Source organism: Notechis scutatus, chromosome 2 (genome assembly GCF_049901735.1).
Source record: "Notechis scutatus isolate UNSWTSFEM ecotype Mainland chromosome 2, rNotScu1.2, whole genome shotgun sequence".
Taxonomy (NCBI): domain Eukaryota; kingdom Metazoa; phylum Chordata; class Lepidosauria; order Squamata; family Elapidae; genus Notechis; species Notechis scutatus.
The window spans coordinates 68,770,224-68,796,860 of record NC_142010.1 but is presented as its reverse complement, the minus strand read 5'-3'; the positions used below and the strand labels follow the sequence as shown (position 1 = coordinate 68,796,860).

At 39.1% G+C, this 26,637-nt stretch overlaps 2 protein-coding genes across 3 annotated transcripts in view; one reads left to right on the top strand and one right to left on the bottom strand.

Annotated features, from left to right (window-relative positions):
- The first annotated feature begins 189 nt into the window (after positions 1–189).
- Positions 190–9,438, top strand: GMPPB (GDP-mannose pyrophosphorylase B). Of its 2 annotated transcripts, none has more exons than XM_026673316.2 (10): positions 190–221; positions 457–591; positions 2,207–2,287; positions 3,772–3,820; positions 3,910–4,052; positions 4,807–4,965; positions 5,928–6,006; positions 6,971–7,098; positions 8,012–8,194; positions 8,720–9,438. In XM_026673316.2, the coding sequence occupies exons 2-10, from the start codon at positions 463–465 to the stop codon at positions 8,849–8,851; spliced, it is 1,083 nt and encodes a 360-aa protein (XP_026529101.1). In that variant the 5' UTR covers positions 190–221; positions 457–462; the 3' UTR covers positions 8,852–9,438. The 2 variants fall into 2 exon arrangements, with proteins under 2 accessions (XP_026529101.1, XP_026529102.1); XM_026673317.2 differs by having other exon boundaries at positions 190–381.
- A 183-nt stretch (positions 9,439–9,621) lies between these two features.
- The window catches only part of RNF123 (ring finger protein 123), a 112,811-nt gene continuing 95,795 nt past the window's right edge, over positions 9,622–26,637 (bottom strand). Inside the window, exons 36-39 of the mRNA XM_087955030.1 lie at positions 18,633–18,775; positions 14,344–14,438; positions 11,475–11,560; positions 9,622–10,920 (exon numbers count right to left, since the gene is read on the bottom strand). Coding sequence (XP_087811156.1) covers positions 10,821–10,920; positions 11,475–11,560; positions 14,344–14,438; positions 18,633–18,775 — 424 coding nt within the window. The 3' untranslated portion in view covers positions 9,622–10,820. The remainder of the gene's footprint in view (positions 10,921–11,474; positions 11,561–14,343; positions 14,439–18,632; positions 18,776–26,637) is intronic.

The window sequence follows — 26,637 nt, the reverse complement described above, 5'->3', positions numbered from 1 at the left end:
AGCTTCTTCTGCGATTGGCCGAGACATGCGATTCTCCTGGCCCGCCATTGGAAGGTAGGAATAGTCGGCCACGTCAGACTCATTGATTGGTCAATGGGTTCGAACGGCAAACGGAGTGGGGAGGGGGGGGGAAGGAGGAAAGGGAGGGATGCCGTGGACGTCGGTTTTGGCTCCCGCGACCGGGGAGGAGTCTCTGAGTTGGCCTGAACCGGGAGCGGCGGGTGAGGGCGCGAGGTGGGATCCGGGGAGGCGACTGGGGGCCGCTTGATCTTCGGACGGCTGGGATCCGGCCGCTGGAAGCCTGCTGGCAAGCTTTGCTGGACGGGACGGGACTGGACGAGAGAGGGAAGGCGCTCGAGCTGGAGCGAAGGAGGCGCGCAGGCAGGTGTAGCGTAGCCGAGAGCGGTTGGGGAAGACCGGGCTCCGCAAAGCTAAATATCCCTTCTTTCCTTTCAGGCCAAGATGAAGGCGCTGATCCTGGTGGGGGGCTACGGCACCCGGCTGCGACCCCTGACCCTCAGCATCCCGAAGCCGCTGGTCGAATTCTGTAACAAGCCCATCCTGTTGCATCAGGTGGAGGCCTTAGTAAAGGTAAGGTGGGGGGATTAGAACCCACCCTGGAAGGTTGGTCAACCTTGAGCCTGGTGGGATTCGATCTGCCAAATTGCAATGGCCTCTGTGTGGGACGAGTGATGCCTTCCAGCTTCTTCCTGGGAAAGGTGCATGTTTAAAAGCTGCCCGACCAGCTAAAAAAAACAAAAAACAAAAACAAACCAAAGCGTTTCCTTGTTGCATTTGTGTACAACTTCTACCTGTTGTATTGCTGCCTGGCACACAGAGCTTTTAACGAAACAATATTTTTTTTAAAAAAAAAGAAATGCTGGAGTTTTCTGCTTGTATTTGAGGGGATACAGCTCAGAGCTTTCTTTGGGCCTCTCCTTTTTTTGTGGGGGGGCATTTGTTTATTTGTTAGATTTATTTGACGCCCATCTTGCCGTGGGGCTACTCTGGATGGATGTACAATACTAAAACTGAAATTCCATTGGACTTAAATTGACCTGTCTTGCCATAGAGAGAAATTAAGATGTCTGATATTTTGTATTCTACTAGAGAAAGGGTAAATGTGTGAATCAGACTAAATCTGGAACTGAAATAATAGTATTTTGCCTGCTTCAGACCTTTTATGACCCACCTTGATATTTTATTTTCCTCCTGTTCAACCACGTTCATTTGCCTGGAAAAGCCCCTACAGTTTTATTGGCAAAGTTTTTCAGAAGCTCTGTGCATTGCTTCCTTCCCAAGGCTGAGAGAAAGTAACTGGCCCAAGATCACCTAATCCAAGAACTCACAGTCCCCTGGTTTCTAGCCTGATCCACTACACAAAACTGGCTTTCTTCTTAGATGACATATAACATTTTTTTATACAGTACTTTTGAATTTATCTCACATCTTGCAGTTTATTTGTTTATTTATTTATTAAAAGCTGATTGGAATAAGTGTGCTTTTAGAATTATTTATTTATTTTTTCTTATGCACTAATATGGCCAAATTATACTTCCTGGCAAATATATTCTTGAAATGTAGTGCCAGTATATAAAACACGGTGTCTTAATTCACATCAATCTAATTATTTTAAGGCCAGACAGTAAAACCCAATATTGATTGTAATGATGCAGTAAAATCATATGGATATAGGTAGATAGTATGGTCCTAAATAATTTATGTTTTTAGAAGCTAAACAGCACTTTGATTTGATTTGCTAAAATATTGTTATATTGGGCCCAATTACACATGGCTAATGTAATTGATGCAAACGAAATCTGTATTGGAAGCATCTAGCATCCACAAGAGTTTTAGTTGTGGCTTTCTGCACCAATAACTCTTGAAATCAAGGGCATCTGCACATATAACATGGCATTGGGCAATAATTTAATGTTAGGCATTGTCTAAACATGTGGTATTTTAGTCGTCAGTTTTCTTAGGACAGGAAAATCTGATTCTGTTCAAAATCACTTCCAGGATTTTAGAATAACTCTCCAATGAGGATTCAACACTTTTGGATTTCTGTATCATGAGCCAAGATTTGGCATTTCTAATAATAAGGAATAATTATTTGGAGATATTATAATTCTGTCAATCATCTTAAACAATCCCTTGAATCAACCCCAGGCCTTCATTATGTTGAATTCTCATTTTTTCCTGGCAGGCGGGTGTTAATCATGTGATCCTTGCTGTGAGCTATATGTCAGAACTACTGGAAAAGGAGATGAAAGAACAAGAGCAAAGGGTAAGTGCCTTGAGGTGAGCTTTTTTGTTTTTGTTTACATGGACTAATTGGATAGAGTAAATCAGCTCTTATTTGCATTTGCTGGGATATTATTATTTTGCAGTGCAGTGATGTATCATTTCCAGTTATTCTACGCTCAACTCAATAGCAGTTTCCACAGGGCAGTTAACAGATATGCATGTGCATACTGTTGGGTAGTTACCGGTAGTAATTTTAATGTTCCTGAATTAAGGGATGTGGTGTTTCAGCTTTAATATTTCGTTTCAATAAAAATGAACTAAGGATTCTACAGTTTGATATTGTGCCTTGGCTTGTGCAAGGAAAATGGCTGGTATTGAGCTTAGCTAAATTATTTCTCTATGCTAGAATCTTCTTAAAATAAGAAGGATATGATATATGAGAGTTAACTAACATATAGAACAACATGTTGAAGAAAAGTGAAATAAGCACAATTCTTTTCATAATTCCTTATATAAGATCCCTGCTGTACAGTGTTAAAATAAGATATGCATCTCTGGGTGTCGTGATACTGCTTTTCTGTAACTTTCCATAATAGTTTTGTACATTCAACTTCATTACTTAATATATCTTCTAAAGTGTTAATAAAATGTAGGATTATTGTCTCAGATAATGTAAAAGCAGTGACTCTTGAAGATGCTGCACTGCTCCCTTGATTGCTTATTATTGGCTATGTTCACTTACGTTGATGGATTTAACAACTAAAAAATATCAGAATTACCACTATCTCTGCAGTAAACAATTAGATCTTAGTAAGTTCTTTTATCTCATTCCTTTGTTGTACAATGTTTTGAGCAAATTACTTTGAGCACGAATTTGGCCATTGTTTTTTGCAATACTTGTGGTTTGTTTTTGAAGTAGTAGCTGTGTGTATCTTTTGCATTTCACAAAATCACACATAAAATGTTATAATAGAAGTACTTTCTCCACTGTACTGATTGGACATTTTTTTCCCCTTTGGCTCCCTAGTTTGCCTTGCACCTTTTGGCTTGGAGCCCAAGATAAGTTAACTTACAAAAGTTCTTGAAAGAAAAGTTTCCTTTTCTCCAAGGAGTGCCCTGAACCCCTTACTACAACTTCTTGATGATTATGGAATGCCATGCCTGCAGAAGTGCTATTATGTACCTAATTTTAAATAGATTCCATTACTTTCAACAGACTTGTTTCTAAGTATGAGCATTTAGCATTAGGGTGTTTGAATATGGTTTAAGAAATGGATAACCTAAAAACATTCCAAGGTCTAAATCACCTTATTAACAGCTTTATTTGGTGTGTTTACACATTTAAATGATGAGCAATGAGTCAACAATCTGCAGGTTGCCATAAACCAGCTGGCAATATAATCAACTTGTCCTATTTGAGATATTTTCTAAAGGCAGTTATGGATAGAGTCACGGCCATGCACTCACAGATGCTTGCTTTTACTTTTCTTCTAACTGCATTTCCAAATTCTTCTTTGTTCTCAGTTGGGCATTCAGATTTCTCTGTCCCATGAGAAGGAACCACTGGGCACAGGTAACTGTGAGCCTAGCAGTGTTTGTTGGTTATGGCTGCTAAAGGGCTTATGATCAGATGGACACTGATAACTCCTGTTTCCTCCACAGCTGGCCCACTGGCACTAGCACAGGAGCTTTTGGCTGAAAATTCAGAACCTTTTTTTGTACTCAATAGCGATGTGATCTGTGATTTTCCCTTCACAGACATGGTACACTTTCACAGGCATCATGGAAAAGAAGGCACCATTGTGGTAAGTACCTGGGGATTGCGATTCATTGTTTTGTGTATTCTGAGGGCATTTTTTAATCCCTACTGCAGGGGTGTCAAACTCATGGCCCACGAGCCAGATGCCTCACATGCTGGCCCTGCCCCCGCCCGGTTTAGCAAAGGGGGAAAAGTCCCAATACATCACATGACGATGCCATGATGAGTTTGGTAGCCTGCCCTACTGCATTCAAAGATCCCAGAAGAGGAGGTGGTTAGCTGGGAACATATAAATCAAACACCTTGTGGTGACCGTATACAGTAACTTTCATTATTTTCAAAACCAAAAGGATTTAAAGGAAATCAATTGTAAATAAAGACCTAATGCTATACAGTCCTCTGTTAACATATCTTGTAGGATATTTAGTTTAAGAAAACAAGTAATATGATACAACATAAGCCGAATCAGATGGACTATAAAACTGAAAATACTTATGTTTTTAGGCTATTACATGAATCCAGCCATTCTGGTTAGCAATACATGGTTTATGGATTGGCTGGTCATTGTGAACTCTTTGTTTATTCAGTAAATCTTGGTTAAGCAAGCCATGTCTTAGACTGTTGTTTGGGGACAACAAGCAATTAAGTGTCCTTTTTTAAAACTTTGAAATGGGATAAGAATAAAAATAGTAACATAGGCATAGCATTTTATATTAAGATATGATAGGTGTATTTTTTTCTGATTTCTGATTCACTACCATGATTGCTTCCCTGTATCTAATGTTGATTTTGCCTTGCAGGTGACAAAAGTGGAAGAACCTTCCAAATACGGTGTAGTAATATGTGAGGCAGATACTGGACTCATACATCGCTTTGTGGAGAAACCTCAGGTTTTTGTTTCCAATAAAATCAATGCTGGCATGTACATCTTAAATCCAAGTGTATTAAAGCGCATTCAGGTATGAAACAGAAAGGGTAAAATGGAGGTTTCAACAAGCTAATTTTCATTAGACATTTCTTTCCAACGTAGTGAGATCAAAGCCATTTTTTAGATATGGTGAGACACCTGATGATTCTTCCATAGTGCTTAGACTTATTTGATGGTGGGAGTGGTATGTTTGATTATCCCAATGCGCAAATTCTGAAATGGCTATCAGTGGGGATATCTTGGTTCAATTAGCGATTGCTTCTGGTGGGAATCATCTGAAGAAAGAATGTTAGCTTATTGCGTAAATATTAGGGATGTTCACAGTCACTCAAGCCTTGTAATGGACTCTACATGGGGCTGCCCTTGAAACATATCCAGAATGAAGTGGCACAGGCAGTTTTGTGTGCTTTTAAAACAGCACATCACACTTCTGCTGTGCAAGCTGTATTGGCTGAGAGTTTGTTTCTGGGTCAAATTCAAAGTGCTGGTTTTAATTTTTAAAGCCCTTCATGGCCCGGGACCAGGTTATCCAAAGGACTACCTGTCCCCAATTACATCAGCCCATCTCATTAGGTCTGGCACAGAAGGTATGCAGTGGTTATCTGCTAGGTGGGTCCTGGAGGTGGACTTTTTCTGCATGGCTTATGGAACATTCCCACCCTTCACCCTGAAAACAAGGTTCATTCCATCCCTGTTAATGCCCTGGAAGTCGCTCAAGACTGTGTCATCAGGCCTGGGAGTCCCAGGAGACTGGTAACATTCTAAGATGGTTCCATTACTGTGGCTAACAATTCATTTTCTCTTGGGCCCTGTTGTTTTTACATATTCTAATGATGATTTTGTATGTTTTCATAATTTTTATATTTTATGTTGTATTCCACCCAGAGCCACTTTTTGTGAGATGAATGACCATATAAATTTGTTAAATAAATGCATGAGGGCTATATAGCTCCTATTGGAATGGCCATCTGAGTCCCTTTATCTTTTCCTTAGCTGCGGCCTACCTCAATTGAGAAAGAAATATTTCCAGTAATGGCAGAGGAAGGACAGCTCTATGCCATGGAACTACATGGTAAGGAAAAAGCTTTGGTACTTTTGGATTAGGATTCAAAAGTATACAATAATAGGTGTTCTCAAAACAAAATATTGTTTTGTTAGCTTAAGTCAGGGGTTCCCATTCATGGCAGCTTTAAGACATGTGAACTTCAACTGTGGCCAGCTGTGAAATTCTGAGAGTTGAAGTCTACATATCCTAAAAATTGACAAGATTGCGAACTTCCGACTTAACATGAGTTTACCTCCAGAGTATCTACCCCTAAAGTCCACACGTCTTGGGAACCCCTGGCTTAAGTAAATGCAGCTTTTTCTAGAAGAAACGGCTAATCAGTTTTGAGGTTTATAAAAGGATATTTTAAATAGCATTTAATACCATTTAGATGGGAATATAAATTTAAACATTTGGAAAGTAAATCCATCTGATGCTAGTTTTAGAACAGGGCAAGCTGCAGCCCTAGAATCACGTGCAGCCTTGTCTTTTTGTATGATGCATATACACTCACTTTTGGCCCTTAGCCAACAAAAAATGTTTATGTTAGTTTTTGGCTGCTAAAAAGATTTGGAGAGGGGTCCATGGTGCCTTTGAATAATTGATGACTCCTAGTGACTACATGAATGAGTCCCTGTAGTTTGCCTGGAAAGATTTCAACAATGGATTCTTAGGGCTGAGAGAGAGTGGCTGATCCAGGGTTATCTTGCTGGCCTCCCACCTAAGGAGAAATTTGAATTTGGTCTCCTGATTTCCAGCATGATGCTTTAACTACACCACCAAACTGGCTTTCTCCTAAAAGATTACCCACTTATTTTAAAGCAAAGGAATGTTACATATATTACAAAATAATACATAAATTTGTCAAGTTTGGGAATCCTAGCCCAGAAGCATTGCTTTTTCTGCTTCCAAAAGAAAAGCCCCTTGTACCTGTGATCTCAATGAAACTCTGTTACAGATTACCTGATTCAAACCCCTTTTATCACTGCAGGGTTCTGGATGGACATTGGGCAGCCAAAAGATTTCCTGACTGGCATGTGCCTATACCTACAATATTTGCGGCAGAAGCAGCCTGAGAGGTTACATTCTGGATTGGGCAGTATGGGAAACGTACTAGTGGTAATCTCATTTTAAAATATTTTCTGTGGGTAGGGAAACTGTCGAATGGAATAGCATTTCTATCTAGCTCAAAATTGATTTCATTGAGGGCTGCATCAGGGTGCGTTTGACCTTGGGGGTGTGTGTGTGGCCAGAGGGGGCATGGCCTGCTTGATGTCACTCATGTCAGGGGCACCTGTGGCAGCCCGAGTGCCCTGCCAGTGAAAATGGAACCCTCCCGAGCTCTGTTTTTGCTGAAAGAGGATTGCAGGAGGCCATCGCAGCTGGAAACGGAGCTCGGGAGCCTGTTTTCACTGGCAGAGGCACCATGGACCAGTCCTTCACTGTTTCCAGCTTGGTCCTGTGGGCTGGATTTAAGCCTGCAGGCCTTGAGTTTGACACCCCTGATCTAGCTGAAGCAGGGCAACAGCATAAGCAAATGTTACCATTCATTCAGTGGCCATTTGAAATTACAACAGCACAGAAAAAACGTGACTTATGACCAGTTTTCACACTTACGACCATTGCAGCATCCCACAGTGACATGATCAGAATTGGGACATTTGGCAACTGGGTCAGATTTATGACGGTTGCAGTGTCCCAGGGTCATGGGATCGATCACCTTTTGCGACCTTCTAACCAGCAAAGTCAGTGTGGAAGCCAGATTCACTTAACCATGTTACTAACTTAAAACATGTAATGATTCATTTAACAACTGTGGCAAGAAAGGTTGTAAAATGGGGTAAAATTCACTTAACAACTGTCTCACTTAACATAAATTTTGGGCTCCATTGTGGTCATAAGTGGAGGACTGCCTTACGTAGTTCTGATCTAGGAGTAGAAAAGGGAGGAACATTCCTTCTCCTCTTGGGAAACTGGAAAGGGTTGAGGAAGGATCGTAAGGCCGTCTTTCACATTAGATCTTTCATTTCAGGACCCAAGTGCCAAGATCGGATCAAACTGCAGTATTGGTCCCAATGTCACAATTGGGGCAGGAGTTGTGGTAGAGGACGGTGTTCGGATCAAGCGTTGCACTGTTCTAAAAGGATCGCGCATCCGTTCCCACTCTTGGCTTGAATCCTGCATTGTTGGGTGGAGCTCCTCTGTGGGTCAATGGGTGAGTGAGCGCTAGTTGTCCTAAAATCGAAGGGTTTTGCCTGTACAGTTTAGAAAATAAGTTGATTGCCCCTTATATATATAAATACTGGGGGTGGGGAAGACACAGTATGATACAATTAGTTTTTTTTTCCTCTTTTAGACTTTTGAAGTTCTCATAGTCTCTCAGAATGGTAGAAATTCAGGAGCAAAACATTTTTTCCACTTCAATATGGGTCAAAATGAGCACTTAAAGCCTCTGCAAAGCTTTTATGCATGCCTTCTCCATCCCTACTGCAGGTATGACAGGGCTTGTGTGGCACCTGAGAATCTTACATAGAGGAAAACCCAGTAAGACTAAGCCTTGGGTATCAGCCAGGGCATTCTGATTTTGCTTTCATTAGTAGCCCAGGAGCTGAGAATAGTTAGCTGTTAAGAGCCCATTCCTGAATAGCCAGATGACTTGTATAAGAAATGTAAAGTCTAATTTAAAATACATATTTTCCTAAGCTCAGCTCTGTATAATTGCACATCATTATTTCCTCAGGTGCGGATGGAGAATGTCACTGTGTTGGGGGAAGATGTCATTGTGAATGATGAACTCTACCTCAATGGGGCCAGTGTGCTGCCTCACAAATCCATTGCTGAATCAGTCCCAGAGCCACGCATCATCATGTAGCAAGCTTGGATTGAGTGCTGGACTGACTAACTGGCAGAACATTTTATTGGAACAACTACACTCTGTGCCTTGGTGGCAAGGGATACTCTATTGAATTCATCACGTTTTTCTCCCTCCAAATACTATTTTTCCCTTGCTGCTGACTTAATCTTTACATGGAGCCCTAGGAGTGGATAAGACTACAGTTGCATCATTCAGGATTGGGAATGGGGTGAAATAGGATAGGCAACCTGAGCCAGAACCACCATTGCACTGCAGTAGAGTCCAGTACCCTATATGGAACAGGGACAAGTCATCTTTGCTCCAAGATAGTGTAACAGCTCACAGATTCCCTATAGTTCTGGGAAGGGGAAGGAACAGTATGTTGTATATTAATATGGCAGGGTGGTATTTTGCTGTTTATGAAGCACACAGGCAAACAAAATGCAGTACTTTTCCTGGAACGTAACTGCCTTACAAAACTGCATTGCTTCCTTTCCTATGGTGAATAAGTGGCAATTTTAGAACTTTGGACAAAATTCTCTAATGAAATCATACTCTAATGAAAACAAATGAAATTATTGTAATTAATGAATTCTAAGTATGTCATCTGTTGTCTACTCTTGACTCAAGAGACACTAGCGACGAGAGCAATACTCCTTAAAATCAACTTGCTTTAATTGTTCTCTTTCTTGCAAGTAGCCCTGTAAGTACTGTGCCAGCCCTTTGCAACTTACCAATCTACATCAGAAATATCATCTTGGAAATGTGGAGAAAATGCATCTGACAGCTTTAAGGAATAATAATTTAATATTTTATTTTATGGAAGTAATATCCCCTTCCAGTTTGGAAGGAGAAGGGGAAGAGCGACAACCATATATGCACTTAAATTAAGTTCCTTGTTTGCTACCCTCCCCAACATTCTGGATACAAGTCACACACAGTAAATTTTTAAAAATCCTCATCTGCTCCTGGATTGTACAGGCAACCTAGTCACACAGTATAGGGTGTGTGCCACAGGCGGTTTCTGCTGGTGGACGATAGCAGTGCAATCAGGTTCACCTCTGCTGTAGCCTACAATATCGACAATATTTCTCCCAATCACTCATATAATACATGGACCAAATATTGGTCCTATTGAACCTGGCCTTTCCCATGATCAAACTCCTTGTGGTCTAGGCTGCATTTATTCCTCTGTTGTATCACTATGTCCTCCTCACCCCCTCACTCCAAAGCCTGGCTAGGGTCTGTTTTTTAGCTGACTTTGCCTTCAAAGGAAAGGAGCCAGACTCTCAAAGAGCAGATTCAAATTTTTAGGCAGATAGGTGCCACAATCCTTCACTCGCATTAGCCGCCTTTGACTGTACAGTAGAGTATTGATTGGCAATCTCCAGAACTATCACATCAGGTGCTACAGGTGAATGGTGTCTGCAGGGTATGCCCACACAAATATTTGAACCAACTCTAGCTACACATGCACTGTCAAACAGCAAAGTGCTGCTGCTGTAGCAGCAGCAGCCAGAACACACTTGGCTAGTGAGTAGCTGGACTCAGGAGAGATGCTGGCTGCAGAGAATCCATTTTTACTCTACCGTGGAGAGCACCTCATCAAAGAGGATGTGTCCCAGCTACAGTGCAAGACACACTTCCTAGGGTAGATGCAGGATAAGAACTATGGATTCAGGCTGAGGTAGAGAACCTGACCACGTTAAGCCCCTATGCATGTAATCCATAGGAAAAGCCCAATACCTGTTGGTTTGGAGTCAATGACAGCAACAGGAAGTGTACCTAAATTCAATAGGGTTGAAGAATACAATTTGGCCTGGGTGATGCATACAGATGTGTGTGTCCTGTAAGAGGTGTCATAAAGCTGAAATCAGCTGTGCCGATAAACAGCTACTTGATGAGATGCTCTTGGGGGGGGGGGAGGGAGTCCGCTGTGGGGAGAAGCTGCCCAGGCATGCGGCCCCTGCCCTGCAGGGTCCAGGCACTAGGAGGTGGCTGGTTTAATGTAGTCATCCACTCCTGTGATGGTGGCTTTGCAGAAGAAGCAATCTTTATTGTTCATCAGGTGCTGGTTGATGCAGGCTCTAAAAAGGCAAATATATATTTATATATTGGCTTAGATCTATGCAGAAAACTCCACATGCACATTAAAAAAACAAAGGTAAATAATCATTGGATTGTCCAGGCATGCAACAGTGTGTCTAACTCTAGCTCTTAAAAGAAACAATTTGCCATCTGGCATGTCTGATACAAATTAACAACTGTTGGCTTCTTTTGCTCACAATCACTATAAAAAATAAAAGGATACTGGAAACTTCCAAACATTACTGCAAATCTTCCCTTCTGGCTTCTACTTTTTCCACAGGAATCAACCACCTGTATGCTTTCAAATCTATCCTCCTGGCAGTCAGAAACTCCACTTCCCAGAGTCTGAAGTTCGATTGTATAACTTCATGGGAGTACAAGATCCTGGCTGCATAAGCAGCCACTTAAAGAGGATTATGGGGCAGTTTAAAGGGGATTCAAATGACCACCACTAGATTAATTTTAGTGTACAGCTGTGATGCATTCCAGCCTGGCTGTTATCCAGTTAGCAGGATAAAGGAGAGAAAGGTCTGCTTCTGCAGAGATTACTCACTTGCACGATTTGTGGGAGCATGGCTTAAATACAGCAGAGATTGGATGTGCATAACAGATTGGACACAAATCTTCTTCACTAGTGGGCTGGAAAAAACAAGCACATAAAAGTATGAACTTAACTTCAATCGCAGTTATCACCAAATCTAAATCAAGCCCAAGTACAAGATATCCAAAGGCTGCTTTTTAGCTTTGGAATGACATGTTTTAAGAACATCGGGTGAGACTCCTTCACTCTTTTGGAAAAACAAATTTAAATATATGCTTAAGGACTTCAGAAAAGTCCTTTTTAGGAATAAATAGCAAGAGAGTGGTTAGAATGTGGATTTTGGAATGGACTAAGAGTCCAGATGAATTTGAAATAAGATTTTGAAAATAATGAAAATAATCCTTCCCATGGGAAAATGCTCTTGTTTTGATTCTTTAAAAAATATATATGATAGGATGGGATTTTGAAGGTTTGACATTAGAGCAGGGGTGTCAAACTCGTGTCTTCACGGCGTCATCACATGACATATCTTCGGTCTGATCTAAGTATGGTATATAAAATCATACATTGCAATGTTCTACCTGTCAATGAATACTTCAGCTTCAACCATAACAACACAAGAGCACACAATAGATACAAACTCAAGGTTAACCGCACCAAACTTGACTGCAGGAAATACGACTTCAGCAACAGAGTGGTCAATGTCTGGAATACTCTACCTGACTCTGTGGTTTCTTCCTTAAACCCCAAAAACTTTAACCTTAGACTGTCTACTATTGACCTCACCCCTTTCCTAAGAGGTCTGTAGGGGGCGTGCATAAGCGCACCAACGTGCCTACTGTCCCTGTCCTTTTGCTTCTTTTTATTTTTCTTATATGTACCCATTTCATGTATTCATAACTATGTATATACTTATACCTATTATCTTGTAAGCGATTGACAAATCAAAATAAATAAATAAAAATAAATAAAAATATCACGACTTTCCCCCCTTTGCTAAATTGGGCGTGGGAATGGCCAGCATATGACGCATCTGGCCCATAGGTCGCGAGTTTGACACCCCTGCACTAGAGGGAACCAGAAGGAACTAAAGATTACAATGAAAGGAAAAGAACTCTTAAATTTGGTTTACTAATACAGAATGGAGCAAAATACTTTAACATTGGATATATTGAGGGATACTTGTGAACAATAGACTCAGATTTTAATTTTAAGAGTGTCACTATAGACAGATGTGTTTAAAAGATGTTACGGAATAGGAACAGGATTTACTAAACAAAATTGAGACAGATCTGAAAATTGATTTAAAAATGACAGACTGAAGGAATGATATGGATAAAGATGTACACCGGATATAGAAATGAAATCAGTTGATAACTTCATAATTAAAAGGGATATAAAAATAACAAACCAAAAAAGCAGTCTGGATATCTTTTTTATATTGGATTTATAAATGAAACTTGTTAAACTTTTGAATTTTGTGAGAAGGGACAAAGAAGAAATGAAAATGAATCAAATTCTAGGACATCATTTGAAAGGATTAAAGTTCAAGATTGTTAAAAATAAAAGGAATATAAAATTAGTTTTATTTGATCAAGATTAAAATAGATAAATTGTTACCTCCAGTAATCCTTGATGGACTTTTACTGACTAGGACTGAACAATCAGGTTTTAAGGATTTGTTTATAGATAAGAGATCAGATATGGGAAACATATAATTTGTTGTATTTTAAGAGAAAGTGATGTTACTAAAATTGTATATCCTTGGGATGAAGGACGAAGTAATTTATATATTTTCTTTTTGTAATGAATTGCTTTTCTATTTTTCTATGTTTTTTATTTTCTTCACTATTTTTCTTTTTGTTGTTTTTTCTTTTTTAGTACTGTTTTTAAATTGCAATGTTTAATATAACTACTATAAAGTGAGATTTAAAAATGGCAAAATATGCAAAACAACAATCTCTTGTAAAAAAAAAAATTAAAAGAACTTATGAAAGTTACTATGTCTTAATATAATTTTGAGAGGGTTCAAAAATGTTGGAATCAAAATGTTTATGAGTAGGTTCTCATCTCTGCATTAAGATTATACAGAGAATGCACTGAGTCCAGCTCAGTTTGAGGCTCATAATGAAGGGTCTCGAATTGGGCCTTGGCTAAAACCATGACTTCCTACTGAAGCCCAGAGACGCACCTCCTGCTCCCTCTCCCGCCCCCACCTGCAACAGCCTTCATACAGCTCCAAACTGCAACTGGAAGGTGAGCAAGCAAATTAATAATTTATACCCAATCCCTGCCAGAGATCATGTTCTTTGCTGGATCACTGCTTCTCATTGGAGGTCACCCAAACATAGCAATAGATGCAATTGATACCTTAAATGCAAGAATTAATCTGGACAGTTTTTTATTGTACTTGAAAGGCCTTCCTCCTGAATATTTCTTTCACTTCCTACTCAAAATTAAACTCAATTTCCACAACCTTGTGTTTATCTGGAACCATGCTCTTATTGTTTTTCCTGATAGTTTGGAAATAATTCCAACTCATGGGAACATAACCTTTGCAAGCACCTTTGACATAAAGCCTGCGCCCTCAGTTTCATATGGTTCTACATTTCTGAACAAGATCTTGAAGTCAGAGACATACTAGCCTAGAAAGCAAATTAATTGATATTTCTTGCATTTATATAGCTCTGAGTATAGCTCTTGAATTTTATACAGCTCTGAGCTCATCCTGGAAAGCAAATTAACTAATGTTTCTTGCATTGATACTCAGCTCTCAGTTTCTTGCAGTTATACAACTCTGGCACAAGAGTTTATGTGTCACCATGGATGCAGGTTGCCAAGGGGAAGAGCATGCGCACATTTAGCTAATCAGAATATTTACCAAAGTGGCAGCTGCAGCTTGCTTGGATTCTTCACTGAGGTGGCCAAGCATTTGCTCCACCTTGGCTAGCTCTACTTGGCTGATATAATCAGTGTCTGCAAAACAAAACAGAGAAGAAGAGACTGAATAGGTACAGCTTTTGAGAATATGACAGAAGAAAAAGTTACCAATGAATATTGTTAATTTTCAAAACTTCTCCATCTCTGACTTGGCTGGGAGCAATTAAATTGAACTTGTAGAGAAGGTTGATGGCCAGAGGGTGGCAGAGTCCAACACATCTTCTAATTAGTTAAGCCGAATAAGCACAAAAATATTAGTTTGAAGGTAAAATGACAACTGCTTCCTTAACCACTGTCCCACTGACATTCGGTGTTAGAAAAATAAATGTGAAGCGTTTGTATGCCACAGTATGCTTGGGAATTTTATTCAACAGTATTTTACAAACTTATTGGACCTGTTGTTTCTGATCGGAGACATTACATTATTTGACAATCCTTTAATTTTAAAAATATTTATTTTTTCTGTACTCAGAACATTGTGCAGGTGAGAGGCTTGTATCATGATTGCAAAAGAAACAGATGTTAAGAATTACATTTAGAGAGGGCACTTCATCCATCCTTGGAAATGATCTCTAATGTCACAAGGATGTAGCAATAGAATCTATGGTAAAAAAAATAATAATAATCTGAACCAAGTTAAGACTGTTTCATGAAGAGCTACAGGAGAAGTCCTCTATGGCAGGTTCCAGGATGCATATTTATATAAGCTTTCCCCTCAACCCAGTCTCCATAACTAGGATATTATATGTTGTTACAATATCTATTGTGTTATGGTAGCTTTCTTTTACTCTGTAGCCTTTAGGATTGATGCAGTACACTACGGGCTTTTTCTAACTGGATCAAGCTGCAAAAGTGACTAGACAAGGCATAGAGAACAATTTTGAAAATGCTCATGTGCCAGAAGCTATAAAACAAAGTATACAAACAAATCTGATAATCACTGTGTCAGCAAACAAATATCTACCCGGGAGCATTTAGCTTCTGGGCCAGCTCGGCAGCATTGTCGAGGGCTGGTGGTGCTGGCAGAGGTACAAGCTCATATTCTGGGAATCAAGCTATTAAAGGGTGGGCACTCTTTAACAGCTTGGAAAGGACCTTTTCCTCCAGGGCCCAGAAATAGAAAGAGAACACAATCCCTTTGCTGCAGGAGAGGGAAAATCATAGCCAGGCCACAGAATCTAATTGCTGAAGAGTCTTGATAGATGGGAGGGGATCCTGATCCTATTATCAGGATTCATTTTATGAAACAATTATCAGGGACAGATGAAAAGATACCTTGCAGTACATTAGAGGAAAGAGAAGAGATTCTGCCTGTGGTATTCTCTGCAGCTGGCTCCCTTTCCTGCAGCAATATTATCACACAATTATCAAAAAATAAAAGCCTGCAGTTATCAGGTAAGAAAGCCCCATTTATTTTGACTCAAGGAGCGGAAAAAATACTGCAATTCAAGCAAAAACTATTGAACCTTCATAGACCCAACCTGTTCCAGTCAAGGTGTCTGAAGTTACTAATTAACAATAACCCCCAGAAGGCACATACACTCAAAGTCATTATTTTTCATTTTTGGAAAGGTTAAAGATCCAAAATTCACAATAAAAACTCTTTTACATCTCCCACTATATATCCGTGGTGAGCATATGGTACACCAAGGGCAACTGTGATTGCCTTCAAACAGTTAAGAGAGCAGTTTCCCTGGGATTAGTTGAGGTTTCACAGAAGAGCTATTACAAGGGAGGAAACAGAGATCACATTTGAAGCCGAGATGCTGCTTTATTGTCTAACTATTTTCTCCCTCCCTCCCTCTCTCTCAACAGAACAGAAACTCATTTGATTCTATAATGTTCAGTTAGAGCAGGGGTGTTAAACTGGCGGCCTGTGGGCCAGATGTATCACATGCAAGCCATGCCCATCTCAGCTCCACAAAGAGAAAAAATGTTGCAAAATGTCACATGACGGCAACATGACACTGCGAGTTTGACACCCTTGAGTTGTGTGTGTGTGGGGGGGAATTGTTCAGCATCATCATTGCCACCCCAATCATATCTAGTTTTGCCCATCTGCTTAAGATCACTAAAGAATTAACAGCCTATGGAAAACACAGAAATTAAGGCAGTGTTATTCTTTGATGAGGGGACGCGGTGGCTCAGTGGCTAAGATGCTGAGCGTGTTGATCAGAAAGAAAGGTCAGCAGTTCGATTCCCTAGCACTGCATAATGGAGTGAGCTCCTGTTACTTGTCCCAGCTTCTGCCAACCTAGCAGTTTGAAAGCATGTAAAAATGCAAGAAGAAAAATAGGGACCACTTTGGTGGGAAGCTAACAGCGCTCCGTGTGCCTTTGACGCTTAGTCATGCCAGCCGCATGACCACAGAGACATCTTTGAACACCGCTGGCTTTGAAACGGACATGAGCATCGCCCCCTAGAGTTGGGAACAACACTAGCATGTATGTGCGAGAGGAACCTTTACCTTTACACTTTATTCTTTGGTGGTACAGGGAAGCAATGTTTTCATTGCCCTCGTTTCATCAATGTTTGATCCATAATGATAGTACTCATAGTAGCTCAATTTCAGTATAATGAGGGATTAGTTTAACAGAGTAACTTCATCAAGACAGAATCATGCTCAAACACATACAGTCAAGCGGGTCCCTCACTCCCCTTAACCTTCAAACACCCAAAGCAAAGCATCCATCATTTCCAAGAGCCACCATGATGCCTGTGATCCTCTCTGTTTCAGGGTCATCTCTGGTCTGTGTTTTCTCTTTTTACTTACAATGCCGGTTACTCAAAGAATGCATAATCTTCCAAAGGAGTAAGAGGATATCCACTTATGGGGAGACTGCAAAGGGTGCAGTGTGTAAAGAAAGAGCTGAAACATTACACTTTTAATTGGTCAGATAAGATAGCCAGTTATGGCCAAGTGAATACATAAAATTTTATACTTTGTTTATGTGGTCTTGCCCTTTGGGATTTATCTCTGCTGATATCCTTTTCCAAATATTTAGACTGGACAATGTTTAAAAAAATAACATTGCAATGCTAAACGTAGGTTCCCTCAAAAGTACAGCACTAGAGAAGGCAGACTAAGAGGAAACCTGCTCCCATATTTCATTCTATGGATACATTACAGTCTTGTCTTGTGTGATGGGATTAATATTATAACCTAAGCAGTGTCAAATACAGCTTCACAATGTATTTATTTGCTCTGCTCATCAGTTGAAGAGATTCTTGGTGGCTAACGTACAATTGATAAAAAGATACAACACAACTACAAAACTCAAATGGGAAAGAAAGGGAAAAATGAACTCAAACTCTATTATTTAAAGTTAACAATTACACCAGTTCATATGATGGTAGCTGGGACAGCAAAAATTCAGGATGAGATGGAGCTTCTTTCACTGGTGCCAATATAAAACAATTTGCAACCTACTTTTTTTCTGCTTCCAACGAATAATCAATCTGATCAGTTATATGCTAGGCTACTATTCTCATGGAGGAAAAATGTAGGAAGAACATATAACAATGCTTGGACCATCCTCGTACTCCTGAAAATTACAATTCTCCCAAGTTTCTTGGAGAAAGAAAATACTCCAACAACTTTTATTTGACTTTTTAATGGGAGATGCTGGGAACTGGATTTAGATTTTCCGACCACAAATGTGCCATGACCTATTTCAACAGTTGTACTAGGCTCTGCTAATCATCTCCATTAGAAGCTGTTTGTACTATAAAGCATCTTAAAATAAACTAATACGAGGACTTTGTGATATGTTTTACAGTGTTATTTTGTCCTGGATGCATTTTAACTGTGGGGTTTTTTTCACATGGGTTTTGCTATAAAAATAACTGAATGTTTATCAGAAAAGAGGCTCAGATTTCATCTTAAATAAAGCTCTGATTCTTCAAAGCCTTGACAGATGTTTCTCAGGGAATAGGAAGTTGCAGTTAGTCTCGGGCATTGCAAGGACAGGAAATTATTGTATATCTCTGTGGAGTTTCAAAAAGCAAATACATTTTAAGGATAAGAACAGGTTAACAGGGGGAAAATAACCAAGGGAACATTAAGAGATATTGTAGACTGCTCACAAACTTCACAACAGGGGCTATTTTATTGTCTTTTCTACAAAGGCCTCTTAAACATTAGGCAACCATCAATCTGACCAGAGACAAAAAGCAATGCATGCAAGCAGTTCTTGGCAAAAGGAGGCATAACATACCGGAGATACTTACAGCTCTGCAGGGAGAAATGTTTCTTGTCAGCAGATGATGATGTCATCCCCAGTACTAAAGGCTCTGTGTGACCCAATAAGTACTGAATAGAACGGAGCTGAAAACAAGGATCTGCCAGGAGCACAGCCGTTGCTCGCTCGGCCCTAGAAAGACAGACAGACAGAAAGATAAGGAGATCCTCTTTTTAAATGCCTTGCCTTGGAATAGCAGGGTACTGCTCTGCTTACAACTATCACTCTTTTGTCACCAAAATGTATACAACTTACAGACCACAGTCCTCCATTAAGAAAATACACAAGCCCATGTGTTGCCCTGAGAACACTTCCCATGGGTGCTTTAAGATAGTATAGATTGTGATGGCTGAAGGAAAGGGAGGAAGAGATGGCAGGACAAAGACCCTCAACAAGCTTCAAAGGAACCAAAGGCTATTTGGCTAGAAAAACAAACTCATTTTTGGAAGGTACCTGAGAATCCCTTTTGGACCAGCAAAAATGCCTATCTATTCTAATGTAAGATGTCCCATAAAACTGATGACAGTTTGTTTCTGGAAGTTAGTGTTTTAGAAGCACCAATGGCTTTTGCACCTGGAGTAAATAAAGCTCACAATTTATATGCCCTAATGTTCCCCTCTCCGCATTTCCCAAGACACAACATATTAATAAATTAAACATTTCTTAAATAGTGGATACTTTATTCTTCATTTGATTGATATTTGATTCAAGGCTGAAAGACAGCTGCTTAGCAACTAGATCAGCTGATAGGCTGCTTTCGCTTTAGGAATTCCAGGGAATCTTGAAGCATTTTAAAGTAAACCAGAATTGGTGCAGTAGGAATAGGGCAAACTTCATGTCCTTGTTTATTTTAAAGCAAATATCTAAAAAGAGTACAAACAATCATTCTAAGGAATAAGTATAGATAATCCACACAAGGCTTCAAATGACATTTTATGTATTAAAGAATTTTTAAAAGCCCTCTTGTCCTGACTCATAGACTACTTAACTTGCCCAAAATAAGTAGAAAGAAGCAGCAAAAAAAATTTAGGAATAAAAACCTATATATACACAGAAAATCAATTAATTGACCTATAAGTGAATAACACTATATAAACTAGAAACCAAAATGCTATGAAACGGTTGCATTTTCTGGCTTACTTTAAAATGCAGTTTACTTATTTAAATATTTATCTTCTCCTTGTATTGCTAGAATATAATCAGTAAAATAATACAAAGCAATGACAAAGCACTAGAACAGAATTGCATTAAAAGCAAATTCAGTATATTGTATATATAAAAACTGAGCTACAGTTACAAAAAAACGAATGGTTGGATGACTGGCTACAAGTTTTCTTTGCTAAGAAATGAAGCAAAGGCAAAGTAAAGTAAACATTAACTAAGGTTAAGCAAACATTGTTTGTTGGAGGAACAAGTTCCCACAGTTGAGTCACCACAACCAAAAAAGCCCTTTCCATACAATATGCAATATCCAATAGTAAGATGCAAAAGAGCGTCCCTAAAGAATATCTTAATAACAGACAGGCAAGTAAAGAGAAATAGACAAATGATGGAGCCAGTTCAATGTCATTGCTAATGTCTTAAACTTGGACTAAAAATATATTGGCAATGAGTGTAGTTTCTTTAAAATGTATAATGTCTGGAGTCTAAATCTAATTCTCAATAGCATTTCAGTTTCCTAGCCTTTATATGTATCTAATGAAGCAGCAAATCAGTAAACATCAACAGTCTATTACAGAAAAAACAGCTGATAAATACCCTGCAGATTACAATTAATTTTTTAAAAAAAATCATCTGAAGCCTTCAGGTCCCCAGCTTGCCCCTGGGTATACTTGCCCCTGGGTAAGTACGGTAGAATACTGAATTCTATCCAAGCTGATTTTCCATTTCACAAATATACAAAATTGTAGCTTAACAAAAAAAAAATCTTATAAATATAGCTATAATTTAATCTTCCTCCCTCTTACCCATCCTGTTTTTAAGAACTGAACCTTAGAAAGGTGAGCAAAATAATTGGGATAATTCATCCTCTTCCAACTACTTTTACTGGATAGTAAGTACTTTTACCATAGGGAATATATTTGGAAAAGGAGTACCATTTCAATTTGCTTTTAAAAAATAAAAAGCAAGCATACATAGCTGTCCTTGGTTTTAATGACACGTAAATAACTAAAGCTTTACTGTACCAGACAAGAAATGAGAAAGGAGTGTGTTTTCCCACTACAAGGATAACAAAAGGTTTAATACTGCAAAAAAGGTTGAAGGTCTTCCATCTCCTGTCCCAAAAGACCTCTGAAATTGCCCGCGTGCGTGCGCGCACACACTCTCTATCTCTCTCTCCTCTTGGCTCAGCCTTTCTGCCTGGTGCAGATGGGTAGCAATTGTTTGGCATGAATGGGAGAGAGTGCAGTCTCATTAGCACATAAGGGAGAAACTACAACAGCAATTTTTATACCAACTCCTTTCTCTGTACTTTTTAAAGTGTGCAATTAGGGAAGTTTGAGCTAGATAAAGGACACAAACTTAAGCCTTATTAAAAATGAAATAGACAAAAAAAAAAAAAGACCTGAAACTACTTTTGGGATTTTAAGGAATCACATGCAAAAAATGTTAAAAGATGCTGGACTACAGAGTTGCTAAGGTAGAGAGAACATCTCCGAAAGATATTGTCCTGGGGGGAGGTATTAAATATTTTGAGCAGAGCATAAGAATCAGTTTGCTAATAATCAAGGAAAACTCTATTGCCCAGAAAATCTAAAAGGTTTAAGCTCACCCAAACATTAAGGAGTTCTTGGTGGTTTTTTTTTTAAAAGAGAATGCAATCCAAATACCACAGTCAGTAAAACAGATATAATCACTTACAGTCAAATTAAAGCTTCAAATCTCAGGACAGATTCTTAAGTAAAACATTTATTGCTTGAAAACAGTTTCTGGATTTCCATAGTTGTCTGCAACTTTTTTCCAGAGGCTTCTTGTTCCTTGCCTTGGTTCCACAGCTTCCCAGGGCTTGAATTTAAAACAATGGTTTTCCTTTCTAGAGAGAAGAATGGCTGGTCTAGATGCAAGTATCTATTAATTTTTCGTTTTGAAATACAAGATACTAATTCTGTGCCTTTGGTATCTTGTGAATATCAGAATAACCCAGGGGCTCTCTGCTGATCTCCATTATTCCCTGCTTAGTTCTGCATTATATTTCAATAGAATAGAATTGAACTATAGCCGTTCTGTAAGTTTATCTGCCCATACCTTCTTTCTTGGAAGTTGAACCCAGAAGGTGATAGGCCTCAAGATTCTGCATTATGAGCTGCTCAGAGTTGGTGATGACTGGAACACAAGGCCAATAAAGTAAATAATGGTACCACTTTTCCTGCCACATTCTGCAAAACTTTCTCCCTTTACATCTATTAGTTGCCATGTCAATGAAATATTTTAAACTGAGTTGACCTAAAAAGCGCGAGAGCTCTTGTCCTTGCCTCAGGCTCAAGTGCCAGTACATTTCAGCCAAGAAGAGAGTGGTGTCCACTGCATTTAAAAAGCAGCACATTTAGTACCTGTAGCAAGCAATGTGGCAGCCTATTGGGAATGGGCACATGTTTTCCTTCTGTTTTCTAAAGTTGTCATTGGGATGACTGTTGTTGGGTTCTCTTTTCCTCAAATAAAGAGAAAATATAGAATAGAGCTTCCTGAAACCTTTATTTAGAGCAAAATTATAGATCTGCTAAACTGTGCAGCACCAGCATATGGGTCTTAGGGAAGCTGAGGACTCAGCTGCCTCAGAGCTTCCCATCAATATTAGGTTCCCCTTTTCTCAATATGAAGAACGCCTTTACTATACTCAGTTAAGCAACAACACCCTGAAAATGTAAATCTTCCTGTCATATTAAGAACACTGATGGTTTTCCTTTGTCAGAAACTCTGCATTCTGATTCTTTGAGTTCAGGATCACAGTATCTGCTACAAATGGTTAGGCTCACCAAAAATTAAGTGGGCCACAATCCAGGGCTGTGTCCTGAGGATGGGGGAATGAAGAGACGAAACTGTTTGCCTCCAAAGAAGGCTTAGATCAGGGGTGTCCAACCTTGGCAACTTTTAAGACTTGTGGACTTCAACTCCCAGAATTCCTCAGCCAGCTTTGCCTGGCTTAGATGGTTCCCATTTCAATACTGCGTCTTGGAAGTACCTGTTTCAATACTGTTCCCAGGGAGCTACAGAACTGCATCCCTTGGGGAAGGGATGCATTTGAAACATACAGATCCAAATTCAATCAGAAGATCAGAGCTAATCAGAAGATGGAGCTAACTGCAGCCAAGAAATGTTTTGTGTTAAATTTGATCTTTTCAAATGAGAAAAATTCTGTTATTCTAAACAATTAGGTGCTCTCATGCCTCCAATGTGTTACTACTACCGTGTTTCTCATATAATAAGGCCGGGTCTTATTTTTTTTGAGCCCGAAAAAATGGCTAGGCCATTTTTCAGGGGTGACTTAATTCCCCCTTGCATCTTCGGGCAGGCGGCAACGGCTTGGATGTTGACCTCGGCATTGGTGGGGCACTTTGTATCGGGTCAACGCAGGCAGCACCATATCCGGGTGTGCAACAAAAGTACTTCCTAACGGCAAGCCCCCCCACCATTCCCCCCATTTCGCATGTTTTAATATAGGCCTTAATTTGGGGGAGGGGCTTAATTTCAGTTCATGCCTATAAAACATGCTGGGACTTCCTATTGGGGAGGCCGTATTGTTGGAGAAACAGGGTATTAGGAAGTTATGCTATTTTTTTTTCTATTTTGTTGTGACTGAAACGCTTGAAAATATTTGAAAAAAGTTGAAAAGGAAGAATGTCCCTTTTCAACCTGTTAGGTCTAATGAAATTATAATTAGCAGAGTTCTTCCGGATAGTTAAATGTAATTGAATATATCCCAGACTCTTCTTGCTTATCTCTCCACACAAGAGGAATCTACTTTAGGTTTATGCTTTCAAGAGAGATGTTTACATGTTTACTTCCTCTCTTGAAAATACCACTGCAGAGTGCATTGGGAAGAGACAAACATAGAAAATTTTCCCACAAATGGAATATAAGTAGGCTAAAAAGAAAACTGGAGCAGAGCTATTTTTCTTCATGTGTAAATTTTTGACATACGGGATGCTAGATAGAGCAATCCACTTTGTAAATCTTCATATGCATTCTGGAACAAGCATAGACATCTATTACTTCAATAAGAAACAGTTTAGAGTTTTCTTCCCCCACCCACCCACCATAGAGAAAATGCTCATCATTGCAGCAATTAATTTTAGCTATGTGGCACTGACATTCATGCTCACTTTACTATGTTTTCTTACAACAAACAACTTTATGGATCTAGCAAGGTCAAATCATACTGCTGATACAATTCAAAATGTTGCATATCAATCAAGTATCAACTATGAGGTTGCTGTTGTGGGGAAATAGGATGAAGCAGGAGTATTAGATACATTTGCCATCTTCCGTTATTTATAAAGTAATAACGGTGGGATAAAAACTAATAAAATATTTTTACAGAAAACTATCTTTGTTCATTGTCTTCAGCACAAGTTTCATTTTCTTATGAAAGCTACATAATATCTGGACCAAGGAGTGGAAGATAATTACAAACAAGCAATAAAATTACAATACTGCTTGTTTTGGGGTATATTTCCCCCAAAGGAGGTTTTGTCTCCTTTTTGAGTGACACATTAAGCAAAATGCTAACAAAATAGAGAAGTTAAGAAAACGCTGAAAGGCAAGATCCAAAGGTGTTGCACTCCGATTGGCAATCATAGGGGGAATTTTGCTTTTAATAATGTTGGAAGAGAATATATGAAATTGTAGACGGGACAGACAAAAGTATAAGTATAATGAAAAGATATAGAAATTTAGGTAAAAGAAATGCAATTGAATAAGAAGAAAATGAGACAACTATAAAAGAAAATTAAGAGAAGCAAAGGGGGAAATAATGAGAACTTGGAAAGAGAAATTGGAAAGAGAGAAAGTTATGGAGTTAAATACATAAGATGAATATGCATATGAAATTGTGTCTGTATGGAAATGTGATAACCTGGAATCATGCTGTACTCAAAAAAGATGTTTTATTTGTTATGTTTTGTTAAAACCCAATAAAATGTTATTTAAAAAAAACACTGAAAGGTTGTAAAGATTACTAATCTAAGCAAATGCCACATGGTAATTATGCTACAAAGTGCTACATTAATCAGCAAGTAAAGGCTATCAGCTGTTTGAGGTAAGCTGGTTTAAGAATCATTGGAATTCTATTTTATTGTTTAAAAATATAATAAAAATTTGAAAGCTGGAGACTCTCCCCCCGCCCCGCCCACATAGCAAAGAAAATCAAAATTGAGCAATCTTCTTTCTCATCCACTTTCTTTTAGTGCTAAGACAATGTTTACATAATCTGTCTTTTCCTTTTTTTCAGGTGGTCTAAATACTAATCTTAAAATGGAGACATTATACTTTCTACAGCACATTAAGTTGTTTCTGTGGCCACAAATATCACATCTGACATACAGGGCTTTACCAAATGGCAAGTCAGTTCATCATTCTAAAATGTAAAGGGTAAAAACATTTAAATTCAGTCAAGGCTTTCCTTAATGAACCAAAGTCAAGATTAATGGATTTAATATTTGGATAAAAATCAGAGCTGTGAGCAAGTGATGAGAAAGAACAGTCGGAAAGAGGAAGTATAGAACTATTTCTTTTACCTAACTGTATAGAGTCCAGCTTTATAAGTAGCTGCATACAGGGAGGCATCTGGCAAGTATTTCTTCTAGAGCAGAGCTCCTTCCATTGGAAAACAGAGGGTTAAGTGCCCATGATATCCTGCAGCTGCAGCAGCCAAATTAGTCATTTGCTGCCTTAATGGAAACCAATTACTCGGTTTTGATTTTCACTTCCTTCAAATAAAGCAGCCTAGGTCTCCCTGGAAATTACATCCCAGGCCCTGCTGTTACTGCCCCTGCAATTACTCTGCTGACATGCCTGGTCAACTTGCTTAAACTGTGCAGGGGTCAAAGGGTAATTCAATGGCATGCAATCTTTCTTTCCGTCTCTGATGAACCTTCAGAACAAGAATAGCTTTCTGGCTAGCCAAAAGAATGCCATAAATATCGGGAGGTTCTGCCTATTTTTTTTTTAATCTTAGTTACCAGATGTTGTTTATTGCACTTGAACATCCAATTTTCTGACAACAAGCTGCAGTTTATTAATAGATCAGTCAAAGACAAATGTGAAATGAAGAAAGTCCAGATAGTTACTGATAACAATGAATGTTAAAAGAAAGCCACAAGAAATATTGTTTGCAAACAGAAGCAATGGAAGAAAAAAAAAGAAGTGTTGAAGCATACAGATGTGCTATGAAGTTGATTCTAACAAAAAATAATGGCTATAATGGATTTTATCTGGTTTTGAAAATATATTTGTCAGAGAAATGATCCATTTGTCCTTCTCAACTTCATGAAATGTGCACACATATTTTCTACCTAGGGAATAACTTTACAGCTAATACCAGTTACACAACAGCAAGGCAGTGACTTTTCTAAGGCACCCGAAGGCCAGACAAGGAATAATGGATGAAAACCAAAGAAGGAGAGATTTATCCTGGAAATAAGGAGAGACTCTCTGACAGTGAGAACAATCAACTAATGGAACAGCTTGCCCTCAGAAGTTGTGCGAATGTCATCACTGGAGGCTTTCAAGAAGAAATTGGACTCCCATCTGTCAGAAATGGTGTATGGTCTCCTGCTTGGGCAAGTGGGGGGGAATTGGACTAGATGACCTACAAGGTCCCTTCCAACTCTATCTGTTATCTGACTTCTAAACTAACACAAGCCACCAATGAAAGTAAGATGCAATAAAGTATAGCAATAGCACTTAGGCTTAAATATCACTCCATAGTGTTTTACAGCCCTCTCTGAGCTGTTTACAGAGTCAGCATATTGCCCCCAACAATCTGGATCCTCATT